Source organism: Platichthys flesus, chromosome 1 (genome assembly GCF_949316205.1).
Source record: "Platichthys flesus chromosome 1, fPlaFle2.1, whole genome shotgun sequence".
In the NCBI taxonomy this organism is placed as follows: domain Eukaryota; kingdom Metazoa; phylum Chordata; class Actinopteri; order Pleuronectiformes; family Pleuronectidae; genus Platichthys; species Platichthys flesus.
The window spans coordinates 23,442,287-23,465,149 of record NC_084945.1 but is presented as its reverse complement, the minus strand read 5'-3'; the positions used below and the strand labels follow the sequence as shown (position 1 = coordinate 23,465,149).

At 42.2% G+C, this 22,863-nt stretch overlaps 1 protein-coding gene across 1 annotated transcript in view; it reads left to right on the top strand.

The window, feature by feature from the left end:
• Positions 1-22,863, top strand: part of LOC133954858 (tyrosine-protein kinase CSK) — a 38,787-nt gene that overhangs the window by 6,972 nt on the left and 8,952 nt on the right. The window contains exons 2-4 of the mRNA XM_062389383.1: positions 17,627-17,710; positions 18,523-18,636; positions 19,204-19,316. Coding sequence (XP_062245367.1) covers positions 17,696-17,710; positions 18,523-18,636; positions 19,204-19,316 — 242 coding nt within the window. The 5' untranslated portion in view covers positions 17,627-17,695. The remainder of the gene's footprint in view (positions 1-17,626; positions 17,711-18,522; positions 18,637-19,203; positions 19,317-22,863) is intronic.

Here is a 22,863-nt window from a genome sequence, read left to right as displayed (position 1 = left end):
ATTTTATTGCATTATTTGTGGAGAGCTCTGCTCTGTCACATACACACTGTCAGGTACATACAGTATATGGAGGATCAAGTATCTCAGAATTTTAGACAAATGTTCATTAGCCGAGAAGGAAGTAGAAAGTACCGCAGACCTGTGTCAACATGTAATTTATATTTGGGACATCCCCTGCTTACCCCCACTGTCTGATCACCTATTCCTCGTTCACTGAAGTGCACAGTGTGATCTTGATGGAATTTGTCTCCGTTTACAGAGAAACAAAACCCTCCTGCCATGATCGTGACGCTCCTAAAAAGAATACAGAAGGAATCGCTGATGATGATGTTGGTGACAATGAATTCCGTCTCAGCGGGGGGGCTCCAGTGGTTCCTCTTTTATCTGCTGTTCAGTGTGCCCCAGAATATTTTTGTGCAATTGAGCCATCTGATTGACTTCAAAGATACGGTGACAGCAAACGTGTCTGCTCTGATGACGTCACAGAGGGTGACCTGAATTGGATTTACTTTAACACTGGGTTTTCCTTTTTTAAAGCACAATTCCATTTGATCATATCTATGCATAGAACTCCCCTCAGGCTGTCTTTTTCATAAAGGCAACTTTTTCCCCCTGCTGTTTTTCAGATGAGAGATTAAGGCAGAAGATCTACGCAGTGTAGAGATGTTTATTGTTGACTGTGTCCTACATCTGCGCATATTTCTCATACAGCAGTTAATGAACCCAGATTTACTGAGAGGTAAGTGGCTGGATATGAATGCATAAATAGCTGCAGAATGATTGATTTAGAGGTACACAGATGTGCTCCTCTTTAGGCCCTCTAGAATATTATTGCACACAGAAATCCTGTTAGCACCTGAATCTTGTCTGATTATTGTGGCCCAAACCTCTTTACATGGCATGGGAATTTAGAGATATTGTCTATATCTTCTTTTTGCACTTAACACCTTGAGGCAGAGTTGCTGCTAGAATGTCAAATGTTTTGCTCACACTGAAGAAGCTGTGCATTCTGTGCTAATCAATGAGAATCAATACAGTTGATTGAGGGCAAGTGCTGTTTCCATAGAGTTACGAGTATTTAAGTAACACGCCATCAATGAACTCGGCAGGACGATTGAACAACAATCTCTATCTGAACAGCTCCCTGAAACAAACTGTTTACTAGGAACAGGAATTTCCATGAAACAACCAGTAAAGACCGTATACAGGATAGAGCTCCTTTTGTCAATATGAGTGTGCATGTAAACACTGATTCTCTCTATCCTCTGCTTAGTGTATGCCTTGAACAAATGTCAATATCAAATTGCCACCTGATACTGTCTTTGCTTTTTCTATCAAGGTGAATCTCAATAAATCTAATTTCATGATGAATTTAGATGTCAGGTGACAGCCTAAATAACACAAATGCTTAATATGTGACGTGAGGCTTTGGTTGGCTGCCGAAATCCGGTGCCAATCAGGCACTGGTTCCTATACGCCTGGTATCTACGGAACCAGATCTCAATGCAGATTTCGGTACCTCATTGTGGTGAGCTCTGTGCTGAAATAGCTGGCCTGCTTACCGGTGCGTGTGTCTCTGTCCCTCTTCACACACGAAACCGATAACCCTTATGTCCTGACTGTGGTCATGTCAGCGGCAAAGTGAAGAGTACAGAGACTCTGACACCGGACAACCAGAACTTTTTAATGTATGTCTGTCTAATCCTGAAGCAGCTCTGGTTATTAATTCTTCAGCGGGGGGACATCGCTAAAACAATGAACGTAGAGGAAAAACATAATTAGATTATGTTCTGTCGGCATCGATGCAGAATCTTCCACGTCCGCAACTAAGAATCGAGGAATGTCTCCTTCTCTGATGCAGAGCACATCATCTGGGAGTACTGGCATCCATGTGGAAAGGCGCTTGATGACAAATTGGGAGCTATTTGCTTTGACACAATTATTTAATATTACATTATTGTAGTTGGGTTAGGTTTAATCTATAATAGTAGTTGGTTTTGTAAATTTTTGCACTTATTTTTGATATGTTATATTTAAGTTATTTAGACTTTTAACAAGTAACAAAAAGTTGTATGTCTTAATTTTTGCAAAATTGTCGCTTATTTTTTTAAACACAAATCTTCAGTGGACCCAAATATACTAGACTGAACCGAATTGGTATGTGAAAAAAAACAGATACACATCCCCTTTTGAAGTATCTCTCCTTGCCTCTCAGAAACTTCTTAGTTCAGTTCCCAATGAGGAAGTGAAATTATTGCAGTCGAGTGTTTTGCAGTGATTATAGTTGATAGCGCTTTGCTAACCTCCTGACTTTAGCTTGTTCTCTCCTACTCGCTCTACATTCACATCTGACTTTCACACAACATGTCTCATTCAGCTCTCTAACCGTTCTGTGTTATGCGCACACATGTACAGTCACCCACACCCATTCAGATCCATATACTATTACTTGGTCACTCACATACAAACCCACACAGAGATTATCTGCTATTCGCGGCGATGTCCAAGCATCTGAGTAGACCACGACGTGGTCAGTGACGGAGGAAAATACAACCACCCGTCTCAAGTTTCAGCAAAGCTCCATCTTGAGTCTCCTGGGAACGTAAGAATGTACCAACCGTTTAGGATACGATGACCCCTCCCTGCATATCCCTTGGCTTGTTTCACTGTTAACCTCATTGTGTCAAGTAATGGGCAGAGATTGTATATAAATTGGGTTTTAGATTATTCTCATGGTTGGTGCCAAATGACCCTCCTCCATTCAGCTTCGTTGGGTAATCAGAGGACTGTGTTGATATTGGCAGACGAGCCTCTTAGTGTTGTCACTGAGATGTTATTGCAGTAATCGGTAATTAAACACACAAGCATTTTTTATTCTTTCTTCCAATCACTGGAGGTTCATGTTTTTTCTTTAGGCCAATCAGTGCACAGTATTCAGGTCAGGTGATAGACAAACCTAACTTGTCTTGGAGGCCTGCTTTTATTTTTGTATGTCTTTGCTGTGTTAGCCGTCCTAATGCTACCACGGGACCCGGCAATGGTCCTTAAATATTACAAAACAGGTGACCATGCAAATTTAGGCAGAGTGAGTAGGGAGAGGTAGCCTGGTGCAGTATGATCTCATCCCAATAGAGCTTATATCAAGATTGAGGAAAGGCTCTTTGCAGATGTTACGGTCTCCTCCTGTCTTCGGGGTTCTTGGCCATATGTCACAGGTAAAAGCTTCTTGCAACATCTGGGTTTGTTCTGAGCCCTCAACTGCAGTTGTGGGCCTCACTCATAGACTCTGTATGTTTTGACATGGTTCTTGTGTAGGTCGTAAATGAGATTCATAGTCTGGTGTGGGGACCAGGCTGCGACATTATTTTCAAACCACAGTTTCCTTGTCTGTGTCAAACAAACCACGTCTGTGTTAAGGCACTAACCACGTATACCACCTCCTCATTGTGTCCCGACCGAATAGCAGAAGTTATCATCATAGAGAGTGTGATTTGATGCACTAGGAAATAAACGATAGAGAATAATATGAAACCATGGTTGTTTTTTATTTCTGTGATGGCATGATATAAATCATCGTAAGCTATTTTATTATTAGCAAATATTGAAAATGAACTGTAATGTGAATTCAAAATCATTCTGCTTAGTTCCATTTGCACAGCATTTTCTTTAAAGCTGCCTTCCCTGGGCTGCGAGAGTGACCGAGGCTTATCCCTGCACGCACTGTGTGTCTGGTGTGCAAGTTTGCGCGTGTGTGTGAGCCTTCTGTGAATTTACCGAAGAAATCCTGAAGCCGTGTTCTCCGCAGGCAAGATTTGCAGGAGCTGCCTCTGCAAACACTGCCTCTGCATTCACAGATACTCTCCTCTGTGATGCATCACGTGTGCCTCAGTGTCCTCATGGGGTTTCTCTCCCACACCATCACCTTATCACCCAACGTCCTCATCCACAGGTGAGCACAGGCTCTGGATTTGCTGTTTTTCAACCTACACTTGAACACAACAGAATGTTCTTTTGGTTGATGTGCATTTGTACATTGTAGGCAGTGTTTGAATTACCCAGTGGATTTCAGGGGAGTCCTTTTTTCTGGTGAGCATCTGTCTCTATGTGCGACCTGCATGCAACAAACAAATCCGACCCAACTTGGTGAAAAGAAGTATAAGAGGCAGTGTAATGTGATGGATGGCCATGCAGGAAAAGGCACCATTTTGTGTTAATTAGTGGAGACATTTGATAACACACAAGGACATATCTTTTAGTTTTGGCAAGGACAATATTCATCTACATTTGTTTGTTTGTTAGCAGCCATGAAACCAATTATCATGACATTTTGTGGAGGAAGATTTTGGTGCAGATCTGGATGGGGGCGCAACCAGGATGCTTCTTTTAAACACGTTTTTTTATTGCGGCATTTGAAAACATTTGTTTTGATTTCTCATTGAATAATTCATTGGTCCTGATGAAAAGATTTTTTAAGAGGCCTTGTATTTTGTGAATGGGAAATTAGGTGCAGATCCAAATAAAAATGTGCATTTACTGAATATAATTGTTGTTTAATAAGGTGACTGGTATGTACTCTGAGTCCCATTCGATTGTGAACCTCACTGTACAGAAAATCTGGGTCTGTAACCTGTAACAAAAATGATGTTTCAGAGTTCCCTCTAAAAAGGTCCTGTCCTTTTCAAGGGAGTCAAGATCCTCTTAGCTCACCTGTAACTCAAACCACTATTGTAGGCTGTTGAGGATTAAATATACGTGCCTCAGTCTTTTGTCTGCGTATTTTTGACTCTCACATATTAAAGAATCTTTCAGACATGCACTGAACGCCACAGATCTTCTATATTTTCCCTGGAGGAGGAGCAGCACCTTTTGAACGAAAAAGTGAGCGGCTCCTGATTATTTGCAGACTTCCTCCACCTGGCCTAGTCGTACAAAGTCTGTAGAAATGCAACAGATGCATAAAAAGGAAAAAAAAAAGTCTCCCAGTGAAAAAACAGCATGATCCATTTAGAAAACCAAAGATGAAGATGTCAAATGTTTGTGTGTTGTCAAGAAAATCATGTTATCTCGGCAGCGGAGTTAACACGTGCTGTACCCGCTGGCTCCACCTCTCAGCTGAATAATGCAGACGATCTGATGCTGCTGGGAAGGCGTCTGTGCAGAGAACCTCCCTCTGTGTTGTGCATGTGTGAAAAAAAAACTCTGGGTAAATTCCGGACCCAGTTCACCGGACTCTACCCGTAGGTCATGTCTGAAAATGGCTTTAGACAAAGACACCCGACCTTCACATTTTCACTTTTACTGATACAGTGTGTAACATGTCAAAGCAGTGTCAGGCAGATCTCCTCTCAGCTAATTAGGCTACAATTCTTAACATAGCCTATTAAAAGAAACTATTGACCTAGTTAGCATTGTCTCAAGGGATTTACTATTGTGGTGGAAATGGTAATGATTATTAACAAATTGTATTGCTACATATTAAGAGGACAGGAGTTAATCACTCTGATCTCATATAAATTTGGGGAAGCAAATGCTTTTCCACTTGTATTTTATATCACTGTATTTAGAGTATCTGATACTGTCATTGAACAATTTCAGTTCCTGTCAGTTAGTATTCGTGCAAAGAGGAATCTCCTCGTGTTAAATGGCTTTGTTCATGTTCTGAAGACACACGCATGGTCACTTCCTGGGGGTGAGGATGCGGGCGTACAGCATGTGTCTGTGGCCCACAGTGGAAAGTGCCCCACACCGAGTGCTAATGCAAGTCTGTGGTTGTGAATTAATAATTCAGAGAGCTGGCATAGTTTGGCTGAGCCTCTATTATTCATGCTTGGCATTCGAACTGACAGATGACTGCTGTTAAAATTAAGGACCAGCAGATACAGTCCTCGGCCAAAGAACCCAAGAAGTCTTCAACTCTTCCATGTCTGTCTCCATCCTCCAGCCACTACACCCACCACTCCCCTTCACTCCTCTAGCATCTCTTTCTCCCTCACTTCGTCTCATCTACATATCTGTCTCCCCACCCCCCGCATGCCTCTCTCACCGTGTCTATCTCGCGTCTCCTTTTCATTCCATCTCCCTGTGAAGTCTTGATTGAAATTCAAATGTGCTTCCTTTAGAACAAGATGTCTCTTACAAGGATGAACAAAACACCGAAATGATGGGGATAATTTGCAGTTAGAAAATGTTATGTAACACCAAAGACATTCAGCAGGGCCTGAAATTTAACTCAAGGACGATAATGAATGTGCAATCCTCAAATGTAGAGCGCGTCATTTGTTATAACACCTTTTAATTGAATTTGTAGAAATACTTTTCATATCAATAAATAGTCTTCTGGAGAAAAAAAGAAAGAGCCAGTTTCTGTGTTCATCGCCAAACTGTAATAACCACTACTAGTCATTTCCGTTGGACCAAATAAAATAAGTTGGCTGGTGTACCTGTCAGTAAGCGACCGGCCTGCCCTCGCTCTCACTGCTCATGATTAGAGTCGCGTATAAGTCGTCTCTAGCAGTTGTCAGTCAGTGCACGTTCATATTTTTTTGGGGGGGGCATAGCTTTGACGAGAGGGCTGAACTGAGGGCCTGGGATGTAACGGTTGCATATTTTCATATATATAGTGTAGCCTGCTCTTGATTGTTTTTCTTGGAAGATTTAATGGAGTGATCTGCCAAGACTTTGGTCTGGTTGATAAGACCAAACACTGGTATGTCTCATTTCCCCCTAAAAAAAGTACAGCTCTGTTTCAGTTTTGTCCGTGTCTACCACCACTCAGTCAGCACAGAGGCCATTTATATCTTAGTGTGGGATTACTTACTGCTCAGGTAATCTCTATAATCTCTATTTTGAGCAAAACATATTTTTCAGTGCCATTTGAAATTTAGCCTTGAGCCTCTCGCGCTTCTCTATTTAGTCCACAGAGTGTGAATGTTCTCCATGGTGTCAGTGCTGCTGCCTTTGAATGCTTCTTTTATTAAAGAGATTTGGAGCTCCAGTCACGACTAAGGCCGCTGCCATATTGTACCAGCACCCTGCTGTGGCTGCTGCTAATGACATTCTTTGTGTCTCCATCCCAGTGCATCGCCTCCCTTCGTCCTCTTCCTCCTCCGGTCTGAAAAAGGAAATTTTCATGTGTGGCCTTCAAAGGAGGAGGGGGAGGAAGAGGAGGAGAGGCCATGAAAGGGACAGCAGACAGCTTCTCCTTTTCCTCCTCGCTCATTCTCGCTCGCCCATGGGATGTTTGAAGCCAGTTCAGTAGTGGTTGGACGGCATACATATCAGGCCACGGTTGAAGAGTGTACATGCATATGTATGAAAGTGACAGTGTATACATGAGGGCATGTTGTGTGGGCCTCTGTGGTTCAGGGAGAGTTCAGTAACATTGACAGGATAAGCTGGGGCTGATAGTGTGTTTGTGTGTGCGACTGTGCGCGTGCACATCAAGGCAGATATCCTGTCAGAAGAGCACAGAGCTTCCCAGAATCCCCAACACTCCGGCTCGAAGCCTGCATCCCCTCCTCCCATCGTGTCACCACTTTTTCTGCGTGTGTCTGCCTCAACATACCATTTTGTACGTAAACCACAGTCGTTTTCACTTATTCTATCCTTCTGTTTCATTCAGCATTTCAACACACACCCCTGCATAGCTCTATCAGCAGCCAGACTTCCTCTTCATCTCGCTTGTAATAGCTAAAGGATAAATGGAGCCAAGTCTGTGCAGCTACACGCACACCAGCATTTACAGTACATTTGAGAATGAGTCAGTTTCTCTGTTAATTACTTTACCCTCGCCAGTAAACGTTCATCATAAGCTTGTCTGACGAGCTTCATATCCTACTATTCAAGACAAGGGTCGAATTTTCAATAATCATAAGCTAATGTGCTTGGATAGATTAACCTGCTATTTCTGTATTATAACCCTAGAAGGACACAAACCAGTGCTCTTTTTATCTATTAATCGTCATCAGCACCAGACAGCATTTCCATATTGGCCATGTTGCACTGCACCGCTAGTTCCATGAGCTGTATGGAATTAATACAAAAGACCACGTTTTGTAACGGTCAAGTCTGTAGATTTTCAAAGCTTTATTTTCCATGAGGACTACTGTGGAGTTAGCCACTCAAACAAAACCTAAAGATAATGGTAGGATCTGGCTTCAGGATTCCATGTCTTTTGAGCTTGACCCCTACAAGGGACTCAAATCCTGTATTTCTCAGTCGCTGCTGCTTTCTTTCTTTGATCTGTCTTGACAAGGCCAAGAACTTTCAAAAATCAATGATATATTGCCTGTGCTCGGATTAATCCCTCCCACGCCTAAGCTACTCCTATATTTGAGTAGCACTAACATTACAGAAAAATAAGGGATTTCAATTAGACTTTTTTTTTTGTAAAGATTCATTTGTCTTTACTTTATATTTAAAAAGCACAGTGTACAGATGTGTAATAGGCAACCATCGCTGTGCAAATATGAATGTTGAAATTGTGTAGGAAAAGTAATGGAAGCAGGAAGACCCCCAGTAGGCAGACTCTTTTATGCAGCGCCTCCATAATATATGCAATGATAAAAACGACTGCAGCCTGCCTCCGCCTGCACGGATATTGAGAGGATATAAATAGCCGGGGCTGGATGAGTGTGCGCTGAAACTGGAACCGCAGCACACAGAGCTCAAACAATAAGCTTCACCACAACCCTTCCTCCCCTCTGCTTTCTCCAGTCCAGCAGCCTCCCAGAGCTCAAGAGGGGGGAGCACTTCTCTCTCTCTCTCTCTCTCTCTCTTCCTTTCTTTTTTTCCACTTCCTGCCTCCCTGGTTTTGTAATCTTTCATCAGTGGCGAGCCCAAGTCCGTCACTTGTGACGTCAGAGAAGCAGGAGAGAGGAAGAATGGCTGTCTACCCACCTGTCTGCCTGTCTGTCTGTCTGCGGTGCGAGACGTATATCTGTCACGCAACTCTATTTTTCATTTACTTAGATAAAAATAGGACACAACTGCTGTAGACATGCACATGACTCCTCTGCTCCACCCCAAAGAACGGGTGTGATGTGAAAGGGTGCCATTGTGGGTTTATTCCCCCCGATTGTGTTCTATTCAGAATTTCAGTGTATTTTATTTGTATTTTTGTTGTCTGGCATTGTTTTAAACCTTCGGTGTAGTGCAGACATTTGGCCTGCACAAGGATAATGTTTGCAGCCTTGTGTGTGTTTTTGTTTGTCTGCTTATACAATGTTGCATAAACAGTCTTTTATCCTGTAAACATAGGACTTAACATTTTTTTTTTATTATTATTATCCATTAAGCCTCTTAGGTGTTTTTTGTTGGTGTTAATTTGTCACTTCCTAGCATTGATGATTCAAAATGTTCTGATACCGTTTCCTGACCCGATACCAATTCTGACAACTACTTTACCTTATTCTTTCAACCTATGCCAGAATGGGATCATCTGTGGATAATGAATGATTTATTCAAGCAGATTCTCAAACTGTGCAGCCATCATGTCTTATAATCGTTAGAGAGAAGGAGCAGGAAAAATGAATACCTGATTCCATTTTTAGTCTTAGGATTGTAGACTTATACTTTGAAGGTTATTAGTTAAAACCTCTGATCCAGCTGCTTAATCTGTGTAAAGGAAACTCTCACTCCTCTCCTTCCACAACAATTAACAACATGACACCCTCTAGTGCAGCGGCTGGTGGATGCTAGAGCTCTATGGTTGTGGTGGCCAGAGTTTTAGTGTACTAAATGTTTAAATAATTGTTTAAAAGACCGCTGAAAAACCTCAACCCAGAAGACTGCTTCCATCTGTCAAACGGGGAGACTAGTTTCAGTGGGACAGTGAAAGCGGCACCACAGCTTTAAAATAAGGTGCAGCTCAGGAGAAATGTTTCATGTGGCAGATGGCAGAGGCAGACTCACACGGTTCTACTGCCTGGGTAAGCCACAGCCTCCCTCAACTTCGTTCATGCCATTACCATCTTCTTTATTATTTACCATCCCTTGCAGCTCTCTCCCGTCTCTCTGCTCGAGGTTTCAGTGTCCCCTCCATGCTCCAGTTCGTACCAGGGTACTTAAACAACTTTAGTTTCCTACTTCAACTTTTCTCTGGTACTATCCCAAAAATATCTTTCAGGAGCAAGAATCAGTTAATACTGAAAGTATTTTACCTTTTTATTTTTCTTCTAGGTAACGCAATTTGTATTAAGTTGTATCTGATGTCTAAATTACCAGCGCAGCATGTGCAAACATTTTTAAAGTGGAAAGAAACTACTGCAGCATATTTTTAATATTGTATAACAGCTGTAATCTATTAAGAAGCAAACAGCACTGTCTTACAAACATTAATAGAGTATATATTTGATCCTCTGGAACGTGGTTTAAATTAAACAGTAGTGTAGATATGAACGACCAGGGGGCCAGATTTAGTTGTTAAGTATCACTTCACCTCCTACAAATCTCTTTGAGACACTGTATTGTGATCTTTCAGTTTGTTGTGGTGGAGAAAAGGTGTTGTGTTCGTTTTTGCTTTATTCCTGCACTGAACACTCCGTCAGAGTCATGTGATCACTGAAGCATGTGGAGGCTCCAGGAGCTGCTACCTGCTGTGCGAGGAGACCGCTCATCCACATGAAAAGGACATGAGGACACCGAGGCTTATTAATAATGTCTAGGGATACTGCCTCCATCTCTGGGCACACTATCCTTCTGCATTTGCATTCATCTGAAGCCTACTCCCTGCTTGGTTCCTTGATGCGGGTGGCTTAAGACATGGTGCACGCAAAGGCTGCCATCTCTGCTTTTGGCCACTTAGATGTAACCATGTGACTGTTCGGGTCAAGCAATCGCATTATAATGTCGTTTGAATGTTAGATTTGTTTTACTATTTGTTTGTAAGAGAAAAGGCCAGTAACAAATGAAACTTATCATTTAAAAACTCTTAAGTGAATTTACAACAATTGCAGTTGCACAGTTGTGCAGTTGTTTGCCTGATCTCTCTATGTGTGTTGTGTGGGATTTGACCTGGTACTCCAGCTCCCTTACACAGGATATTCAGCGATGGGTTTGGTTAATTGAAGACTCTTTGTTGGGGTGTCACGATACCAACAATTCAGTATTCGGTGCCAATACCAGTAAAACAACACGATTCTCTATGCCAATTTCAATACCACGGTAAAAAAAAAACTTCACGTCATCCTCCAGAGCAAGGTTCGGCAACCTGTGGCTCCGGAGCCGTATGCGGCTCTTCAGCCCCTCTGCTGTGGCTCCCTGTACAGTGTTGCGCATATTTTTCGCGAACAGCGAACTTAACGAATCAGTTTTCATATGTTGAACGTGAGTGAAAGTCACTTTCATGTTAATTTTTTAAATGATCATCGTATCAGGCCGTCATGAAATACTAGGAGCTGGCGATGTGTGTTCGCGCGCGCTCCGAGATAGAGACTGTGTCTCTGAGCGAGTGAGCGGGGCGGCGAGCGGAGCACACAGTGAGATCACAGCTCGTTCACGTGAAGCAGTCGCTCACTGACTGACCGGCTGCCTCTTATTAGTGGAAACAGTGAAAACGCAGAGTTTCTCTGGTCTCAGATGCTCAGAGATCAGCTGTAGGAGTGGTGAAAAGGGCCAGGGTCACGCATTGTTCACAGACCCAATGGATACAAATGTACACATACCCCAGTTAAAATGGCAGGGGATCATCTCCGGCAGCTGCAGCTGAGCAGAAACATGACGTTGCCATATGCCGTAGAGATCGGAGAGAAGTTGTATAGAGAAGAGAGAAGCAGGGATTTTGGCAGAATGGGCACAACACTTAGAATTGGCAGAAAGACGAGAGCTTTTAATTTATTGCTTTCACTAAAGGATTAGAATTCATCATCATCATTGGTCTCTAATAAGAGAAGAAAAAACAATAGACTATTGTCTTTTGAATCATTGATTTGGCTGATTGTGTTATGTAAAAAAAATTGATACCTCCACTTTTTCGTCTCACTGCAGCTCAGCTTCAGCCTCAGCTGAACGTCTGATATAATTGTGAGACAGTGACGGCTAGAATGCAAATTGTGCAGAATATCAACACTAATATATCTTACCTCAGTCTTTAGCACACATCTGTATTTGCATATTTGCCAACACGGTATTACTGTGCCATGACGACCACCTGATAAACCGTCATCCTGTATATGTTCATAATAGTCAATATGCTGTTGCAAATTGTGTTTGCGCTCAACTCCTTTGCATATGGGAAATTATATGCAGTCCCCAGTCATCTGTTGTTGACAGTTCCTTGCTGTCCTCTTTGCAGAGCATGCAGGCCTGTGAGCGTTTTTGTGAGCTAATACTGTATATTTGCATACCCAGTAGGTCACATTTCCATATTTCCCTCGTTTCTTTTAACTGCCAGTTCACTCTACAATACAAACTTTGTACTGATGCCTAACTGGGGTTGAATGTGACGACACAAGTCAAAAATATCATTCTCAAGGAACCAACACAAATTGCTGTGTAAAAAAACGTAAGCGCAATGTAAAGTGCTCTCTCTGCAGCATACAACGCACTTCTGTGGCATTGCTTGACCAACCAGCCTTGGAATTTAATGGGAATGTTGTTTACTAGTTAGCGCTGTCCATGGTGCAGCTGTTTTCCAATGCTGGTTCGGTAATTTGAATTTTCTCGAGTACTGATGATGACATCCTGATGTAAACAGACGTATATCTGGGACAAGCCTAGTTGTGAAGTTTTAGAGTTCAGTGTAGACCTTTCACTAGTAGACATTGTGCTAGTGGCATTGTAATTTGTGAATGGCCACCAGGCTTGCTTTAGAGATGTCTTTTTACATAACACAAAGCTTTGTCCGTAGTTTTAGAAACTGACAACAACAGTCTCAGTTGAACTTTTTTGATGCAGGGGAAGCTGACAGAGCAACAGGCAACTGAACATTCACACGGTAGAAGTCCAGTACCAACAGCACTGTGATTCTTAGATCGACTGTGAGTTAATCAAACTTGGATTTGAGTTGAAGCTAAATGTCAAACTGTAATTTAGTACTCGTGCAGAAATATGGAGAGCAGAGGCTTTAACCCATCAAGTAACAAATTCCTCGAGTTATACCCATATATTAGGAATAAAGATGGACGACATGTCTCCTAGTTCTTTCCATTGCACGATAATGATTGAACAAGCAATCGAGTGTCTGTCCCAGCTGTCAATCATGATGTTTCACCCTGTTTTCCAACAGTAACCAAATAAAAACTATCTTTGAGGAAAAATGTTTATGTAACATATAATTTGACATTCAACGCAATTGTCTTCTTCTGTACTGTCAGTGTTTCAAATCAGTCCCTCATCCAGCGTCAGAGCGGTTTGTTTGAGCATGGTGTAAAATTCTAACAGCGTACAATGATTAATGAATGAATAGCTATGATGAGCACCGGCATGTATCAGACTCCAGCGTAGCTTTCAAAGGGAACCCAGATGGCTTATAGAAAAGACGCATAACTTATTTTCCATATGGCGCGTTTTCACTGATTTGTAATGAAAACAGCAACAATCAGGCTCAGGAAGATGGATGGTGGATTATTACCGAAACACAACATTAACATGTCAAGTTCCACATGATTTTGCACACAGTGATGGTGAAAATGGCACATGAGACACAAACAGTAGTGATATCACTGTCATCTGGCATAGCATAGGACAAGGCAGTGTTGCACTCTGGGGGGCGCTATATCAACAGACGACTGTTACATCACTGGGTGTGTTGCCATGACAGTGTCACCAGCAGCTCCTGTCACACAGAGCTGCTGGTAGGAGCCGAGCGGAGAAGGAAGTGACTTTCACTTGTGCATGGAACATCTGGTAGCTGTAGACTTTGATGTGTGACCTTAACACATGAAGAGCTGGGAAGTTACTTTTTATTATAAAGAATCAAGTGCTGGTGTCAAGTGCTCAGCAAGTCCTTGATCTTGGTTCGAAGACAAATAATACGGCCGTGTTCAGACTTGTAATAGCTTTGTATCGAGAATACAAGCTCCTGGCTCATCTAATTGAGGCCATTGCATTCATGCAGTAGGAGTACCACTGCACACAGCTTGGGATGAAATAAAATAAAGTAAAAAGTATAGACTGACTAAAGAGTGGATTCTGGCTCCACATATCCCACAGCGCTGGGGTAAAATAAGCCAGCAGAGCATTCTCTCAAATCCAGTCTATGCCAGCAAACACACCAGCTAGTATACCCTGCACTGAGGAGAATGATGTTGAGGCAAAATATCATTGCTATGATAACTTTCCCCAGTTGTAAAGTCCCGTCTCAAAGGGGATATAAACGGATAATCCTTTCAAAACTGACTCACTGCTTCAGATTCCATCTTTCAGCATGCAACTCCAGCAGCACACCCAAACACACTCTTGTTTATTTATTTCTTGAAGCAGTACCATTATCACTGAACACAGCCCTGGGCTTCTACATAGACGTCAGCAGGAGTTCTGTTGATGCATACAGTAGGATAACACCCAGTGCAGGAGCACCACACCTTCTTTCTCAGCCAACACACCGTATATTCATTTCAGTGTGGGCGTTGCAACTATATTCTTCTCTGTGAGAAATCAGTGAAGTCTTGTGCCTTGTGTCATTGCTCCACAGTCTGCGATGGAACATTGACTTGAAGATGAACTCTTCAGTCGACTTCTTTACATTTCAAGGTCTTCAAGTTTGAAACAAAGTTTGAATGACGCACAGCTTGTTCAAATGAATTTGAATGTGCAAAGAAAATGGCAGCCCTGCTGGGTACCACTTGACTAACTTAAGAAGAGTGATGTGAGCAGCATGGTGCTGAAGCTCTTGAGTAGCTGGTAGGCATCCGTCAGCACTGGAGAGCGCTAAGAATAGCTCTTGCTTGTCTTTCTCCTATTGTCCGGCTAGTGCCAGTAGGCTTGTGAGCGTGGGGCTGCTCTGTTTCAGCAGCACTGCCTTAGACCTAAATAGTGTCTTAGAGAAAATAAGCGAGTGCCCTCCGGGTGCACCAGAGCAGCCTGGCCTTGGATATATTTGGCCCTGCCAGTTTGAATGCAGATCTGCAATAGTCTGCAATTATGCTGTTTCCTGTTTGAACACAGGATATGGAAGTGCAGTGGAGCTTGGCCATAGATCCTCTCAGAGAGCATGCCAGCCAGTAGCCAGGCCCTCTGAAGGAGATGCTTCATTTCCATGGATCTAAAATTACACAGTGCTAAAGTTACGTTAAGAGTGCTGATGGGAAACAACTAGCGTTTGCATACTGGATCTAATGTGAAGTACTTTCTGTTAAGATCTATAGGCTCTTATTTATAGAATAGAGCTTAGACATGTAGGGCAAATCATACTGAGTTTAAAACAGGCTTTTCAGATGGGATAATTGAGCTATGAATTATAGTCTGGTTGTTTGTTGCTCTTTTATCATCCATGTTTATTGATTCTATTCTGACCGAACTCCATTAAGCTGTAGTCAGGCAGGGAGCAGTGACGATTGAAGCTATGATCACACTGGACCTCCAGCTACAGCCCCTCCTATCCTCATACAAAGCACTGGAAAATATGCTTCAGCTACTTCCTCCTTCTCGCTCAACTCCCTGCCCATTTCAACTTCCTGTTCTCTGAGCTGGTCGGAAGTGAGATCCTGTTAATGGAGCCTTCAGCAGGGCGCCTTATTTTCCTTCAGTTACACTATCAAGATGTTGTCAATTCAAACCAAGTCCATATTCAGCAGCAATTCATAACAGAAGTAATCTAAGGGCAGGTGTCCTACACAGCAGGTCTTGGGTGTACTTATACAATATTATTTAGAGAGACTCACATTCCTTCATATTGTAGAAACCTTGAGCCGATCCCAGCTCATTGAAGGGCAGCAGTTTGCCCCGGCTGGTAGGGTTTCATCAAAAGGCAGAGGAGGAGAGAGGACAAAGCACAGTGAAGGCTCCACAATATAGGTGATGCCTCCAATCAAACATGTCCTCAGGGTCATCTAAACATCGAATGTACCAAGATGGAGAAGCTTGGGTGAAAGATGTAGGACGGAGTCTAAAATATTTATAGCAATGTTTGATTCATTGGAACCCTAACCTAATACAATACAAACCTCAAAAACCACATCAATCTTAACCATCCAATCCTGTTTTCTGAGCTGGTTTCATATATCCTGTGCCAAATGCTTGGAATATTTTGTATTGTACAATGAAATATCCTTAACTGAATCAAAATTGGAAATCGAATCTAGACCTTGTGAATCTGAATCAAATCATTTTGGTAAATCTGTGGTGATACCCAGCCTCAGATATGAAATCACCAATGTATATGTGAACTGTCAAGAAAAGGATTAATAGGTATTTTTTAGCAGGGAAACATTTTAGGACTACCTAAATTATGTGCTGGTGCACCTGAATGAAAGGGCACACCAGTTTGACCAATGTAAACAGTTAGGCTAGAGCCCTGTTTAAGCCGTGGGACCATGTTTCAAGCCATCGGCGTGGAGCTCCCCAAACAGAAAAATAAAGCTATTTGGATAGCAATGGTGTGACTGCTCGCAGACAGCTATCGCAGTTTATTAATGGGAAATATTCACACATCCAAAGTGTGTTGTAAAGTGTCTCTTGAGGAAAGGTCTGATATGTGCAAGAGCGATGTGATACAGAAACGTTATTTCTCATGACTTAAACCATCACATAGGCGTTTTTAGGGCTGTGTAGCATTTAGGAGACACAAAAAGGCCACATGCATATTCAGTTACCATCTGCAGGAAGAGACAATAGATACACAGATGAAGGTTAATGTAGGCAAGCATGGAGAGACACACCCGCAAAGGCACACACTTTCACCCACACATGTTGACACACCCAACTACACATAGGTCTCCCTCCTCTTCCTTTCTCTTCCTCTACATCTCCCTCTGTCTCCTTGTCACTGGATCAAGGTCACATCTAAAACACTGGTAATTGGCTGCGGAAATGAAAGGCTCAACACACTCAGCTTTTTACAGAGAGAAGCCTTCTGCTAATTTACTGTTACGTTATTTCAGTGACTATATCATCCCTAAAAGCATAATTAAAAAGTTAGAAAGCAAACTTTTAACTAGACATGCACATTTTATTAGCAGCTTTGAATTTGAAAGGAAGACGCATGTGTATCTCCGTGCGTCATTCTCTTATTAACACTGACGATTCCTATTTCTTTATTTATACGATTTTATGTGTCATACAAAATGTTGAGACGTTCTATATGAATACAGTTTCTTATTATCATATACTATTATGTACAGTTCAGGCATGTTTCGATTATAAAGAGGAAGTGTATACTTTTCATATGCTGTTAAGTCGTTTCTTATGTTCATTCTACTGCCTGTGCAAGAGGAAATGTTTAGTTCAGTTTATCTCTGACTTGCTTTCTGTTAATTTACACTTTGTATTAGTAGCTTTACACGTTTTAATGTAAATGAAATCCACTGCTGTCTTGGTCCTATATGTTTCTTAAACAACAGCTCTGTTCTTGCATACATATTTTGCAAAGACATATCTGTTATGCATTTGTTTAACATTATAACGTAAATTCCTTTTCATTAACATATTATTGGTGTTATTTCTAATGCCTAACTTCTTTTATTTACAGCTCTGATGGTACGAGTTGAACAGTGACCGCTTCCTGCCTGAGGAAACCTGCTGCCGAACTCCCTTCATCATGTCTGGGATTCACGTAAGTGCATATTTTAGTGTCAAGAGTCTCATGTAAATGCAATTTGAATGCAAGTCTGAACATTAGTATCCTCTAATGCCAGCAGTCCAGTTATATTGCTGTTTAATATGGGAAGTCAGTTCACTTGCTATATAGTAGGCTGCACTCTTGCCCAGCTCAGTTTTGGTGGTTTCACATTTCCAGGTTGACTCAGGGGTTTGACTAATGCCTCATGGTAGGATTACTGTCTCTCCTGTATCCTCTGCCTCCACATGTTCATATTGATCCAGGGTGTTTTCATCTGTCACACCACAGCACTTCACTACAGTCAGATGAAAGTCTAAAAGAATTTAGAAAGAGGCTGTGATCGCACTGAATTCTTTGAATCTGTTTGTGTTGACTGCGATTCAAAACTGATTCCTGGAGTTTCCATTATGTTTTATCTATAAATCTATGCTACAAGTTACATTTTGATTGATCAGGATGTTTGAGACATTAAACCCTGTGGCTTGTTGCAACATAAACTATTGTAGATTTTGTGTGGTTCTGGTCACCCATTGATGGCAGTGTGGTTATAAAATCAAACAATGGGTTTCTGTGACAATGGCATAAGGCCATGGGTACTTTCAACCCAAGATTTTAATGGGCAGCAATGTAATTTATTGGTAGTGTTACCAACTTACAACTAAAAGGTTATAGATGGAGTAATAACTTATATGCACCCATCAGCATTATGTGTTTTCTCACAAATTACTCAGTTCCGCTCCTTGTCCTGAACTATGTTACATCTCTGTGATTAAATGCTGGTTCCTCCTTGTCTCTGTGTGATGCAGGCACCATGGTCGACTGGCGCAGAGTGTGTAGCCAAATACAACTTCCAAACTGCCAACGAACAAGACCTGCCCTTCTGTAAAGGAGACGTACTGACCATCATCGGAGTCACCAGGGTAAGCAAGCCAGTAAATTATGGACATTATACTCGATAAACACACCAAACTGTTATCCTGCTCAATGTTCTGAATTTGGCTGAAGTGTTAATGCTAATATGTGACCCCTGTCGTAATTTAATGTTGCTATTCATGTCTTTGGTATTTCAACATTTCACCTCTGAAGCCGTTCACAGCGACAGTGAGATGCTCAAACACCAAAGAAAGAAAAGTTCACCTCCTCATGTTAGGATTCAAATAGATAAACCTCCCGACATGCTGCAAACAATCAAATCGAGCCCAGTACAAAACAAAGTATGTGAGCGCGATGTGAGTCCATCAAACAGCTTTGTAGCACCAGTCAGTGTGCTTCTCTTTTAGCTGGAGGCCCTCTCCGGCTCCCATCGGTGCTTTAGATAATACAGCAGAGCTCACTGTTTGCAGTAGCTTATTCCCACTCATATCTGATTGAGCCAGTGGTGTTGAAGTGGACTGCAGCATCCATTCTGCACTGTGTTATGTTGGTTTCTGCAGAATGACTCTGAGTTATGCAGAGATGACAGCATATGGTGTGTTTGACTGTTTCAGGATCCAAACTGGTACAGAGCGAGGAACACGTCGGGCAGAGAGGGCACCATCCCAGCCAACTATGTCCAGAAAAGGGAAGGAGTCAAGTCAGGAGGCAAACTCAGTCTTATGCCGTAAGTACCAGAGAGGCAACAGGGGAGGCTCAAACAGTATGTTCAAAGTTTTGTGTATGTCACCGTCATAGTGTTTATGTAAAGCTGAGAAATGTTCTGGCATTGTTTAAATCCATGTAATGTTTTATATACTGTAGGTCCTGACTAAATACACAAAAAGAGTAAATAAAGGTGTAATACGTAGTGTATTTGATGAAAAGGTATTTAGAGAGAACATTGTATGAACATGACACTTAAGTGAAGTGCATTACAGAATATGAAAGTATGCAGCAGTAATAGAAATAAGAACTGTAGATATGTGCCTCTGTTCACTTCCACGTGTGCGCTTCATCCCTCTGAACAAGATGATGTGCCACCACTTTACTTACATCTGATTCAGAAGCCTCAAAAGAAGGAAATTCCATCCCTTCACATCTTCTGGTTTTTACTGTGTTGCCTCCTCTTGTCAGTTTGTTGCTGCCACATAGGCCAGGACCAGCTGTGCACTTCCTTTTAAAACAGGCATTTTCAAAGTACTGCAATTAAAAAAAAATCCATATTATATTTAAATACAATGAGGTGCTTGATTTTAAAATGCATCAACTCTGCTACAGATACGTCCGGCGTCCACACTACTCCGGAGTTTTAGAGCTCCTAAAAGATATGGGGTAGGGTTAGGGTGAACTTAAACGTTGCTAGCCCCGTTTCAGTTTTGATAACTCCAGGGCTGCGTTTTAGTCAGGACAGAAACGATGACATAGACACTCACAACCTCTTGCTGATTGGGTCTTTTTGATTATGACGTAGCCTTTGATTATTCGTCACGTTCCTATCACACATGACCAAAACATAAGCATTAACCTCTGTTACCAGTTTACAACGCTACATGGATAAGCTAGTTCAAGCGCTGCTGACCATGTGGGTCTTGCTAAAAGATGTTGTGCAGTTCAATTCTGCATTTTACAATGTCACAACTTGCATACGTAGAAGGCATGGCACATGTATGCCCAGTATATGTATATATATATATATATATATATATATATATTCATTTGGACATGGTGTTTGTATGAAATCCCTGAACAGTCATGATAGGAAACATTTTCCCATGAATGAATAGTGATAAGTATGACAGTCTAAGCGACAATGACACTGTGAATGGCATACTGTATTAATATCTTGTCAGCAGGATTCGTTTTAAGTGGACCTTTGACCCTCTTTGTCAAGCTTCATCACCTGCTGCTCAAAGCTTTAACTCTCTGTCCCTCTACCGTTCAGCCGACCTCTCCACACCATGTGTCACACGCTTTCTATAACAGTATGAATTACTCAGGTCCAATGCCAGCTACAACTTTGCCATAGCACTGATTTTAAAAATACTTTTAACTGACATCAACAGTTGATATACTTCAGAAACAACGTTCAGCACCTGCTTACTTCTGTCATGAATTTTACTTAAAATTTCACTTTTAAGGACTGAATGCTATGTTATATCCTATAACACAAGACTCTCTTGCTGATCTCCTGGCCTTCAAAATGTTAAAGCCGCCATCACAAGTTGTTTCTGTGGAGGAATGAGCTGTAGCCCTCAGTGACTTGTTGACTCTGTTCTGAATGACTAACAGATGTTTCAGAAACCTCTCCCTCTCCTCTGGTTCACATGAGAGTTCAGTCGTAGTCCTCTGTCCCCACGGTCACTCTGACTGACTGATCCTGACCACTAGATACAAACATCGCCGCCCTCATTCGCAGATAACAGCCTGCTCTCTCTGCCGCCCCCCTGTGGCAGATATCTTCATCAGATTACAGCACCACCCTCAAGAGCTTGGGTGTTGAACACTGCTGTCCTTCTGCCTCGTTCACTGTTGTGTCCACCGAGGTTGGGCACAAAATACTGCACTTAATTTCTGCAGACTGAACAACCAGTGTGTCAACCAAGAGGGGAATGCATCTCTCTGGCCGTCCGCGCTTGGCGCCTGCTCTCGGATTAGTGGGAGTTAAGGAGCTGCTGTCCATCGGAGAAGCAGCCCGCACTGATCTAATCAACTCAACCCATATTAAGCTGCTTTACCACAAGGGCTGCGCTGTCTGAGGAGGAAGAGGAGGGGGAAGTGACGGAGGCCGCCACGGGAAAATGAGCTAAATCAATTATGGCTGTTGATTACCACCCATGCACCAGCCAAGATGGATAGAGAGACCCTGTGGGCTGCTACTGTTTGCAGCTAATACAGCCTTTCACACAAGGAGTGACATGAATCAATGGAATGCGGTGCAGTGTTTTGGGATTGAGGTTGTTTGGATGGCTGTTTTTTAAAGCTCACAGGTCCACAGAGATAGAACAGAAGTGATATCACAATTCTGAATCGTGAGAAAGAAGTCTCATAATTTTACACTGTATTTTATAGTAAGAGGCTACATTCCTTTTGAACAGTTTCATGTTACTGGTAACCAATAATGTGCTGTTGTATTTCTTTTAAAGACACAGAAATATTTATGTTGGCGTAAAAGAGATTGTGTAAACTATGGAGCAGGAGATGACAGTATAATCCATCCATTAGTGGTCTATAGACGTAACCACCAGGCCATATGGTGCGGGTGAAGCAGGGTTAGACATGAGCTTCTAGATCAGGAGGTAGGAGCTTTTTATAGTTCTCAGTTAAAAGCAGCAGAACTATTAATACCAGCATTAATGTGTTTCGTCAAAGAACAGTGATGTCATTCCGTTTACAGCTCTGATTTAAGGGTGCTGTTTCTTATTTAATGGTGAACTCATCTGTTGGTCTCCCTGAGTCAGTGGGTGACTTGGTTCTTGTCCTACACTCCACCTTGTCTGAGCACTCTTTGCATTTTCCTGTTATTGCAGAGTGCCTGTGTGTCAGTTTCCGACTCTGATCCCAGGCTTTGTGTGTGTGTGTGTGTGTGTTGGAGCACCATGCTTCCTGTTGTTTGGGTTCAGGTACTTTCTCTGTGACTCCTCAAGGCGAGACTGCCCCATAGCCCTGCTATGCTTCAGTTGAGCAGACTGGAAATGCCTCTCCCACCTTTTACATTACATTACATGTCATTTAGCTGACGCTTTTATCCAAAGCGACTTACATTTTTAGAACACTCATCATTTTATGAGGGGCCATCTAGGGGTTCAGTATCTTGCCAAGGACACTTAGGCATGCAGATGGGATAGAGTGGGATTCGAACCGGCAACCTTCTTGTTGCAGAGCACCCGCTCTATCCCCTAGGCCACGCTCTCCCCCATTACCCCTCCGCTGTTGTTTTTTGTACTTCTCATTTCAGAGCAGGCTGCATGTCTCTTATATGTGGAAGTGGATCCATTTGTGGGGTTGAAGTTGCAAATGAGATTCAGGAGAAGAAAAGGATGTGTGATCCGCTGCAGGAGCTGTTGAAGGATGTTGAATAATCTGATGCTGTTTTCACCGACACAAAAGAAATGAGAAAGTTCAGTCTCCACAAAAAAAAGGCACATGTGAAATTTCCATCCATGGATCAAACTTGTCTCCTGCTGCACACCACCAATTTAGCATTCACTTTTTTGTGCAGTTTGTTTTTGTAT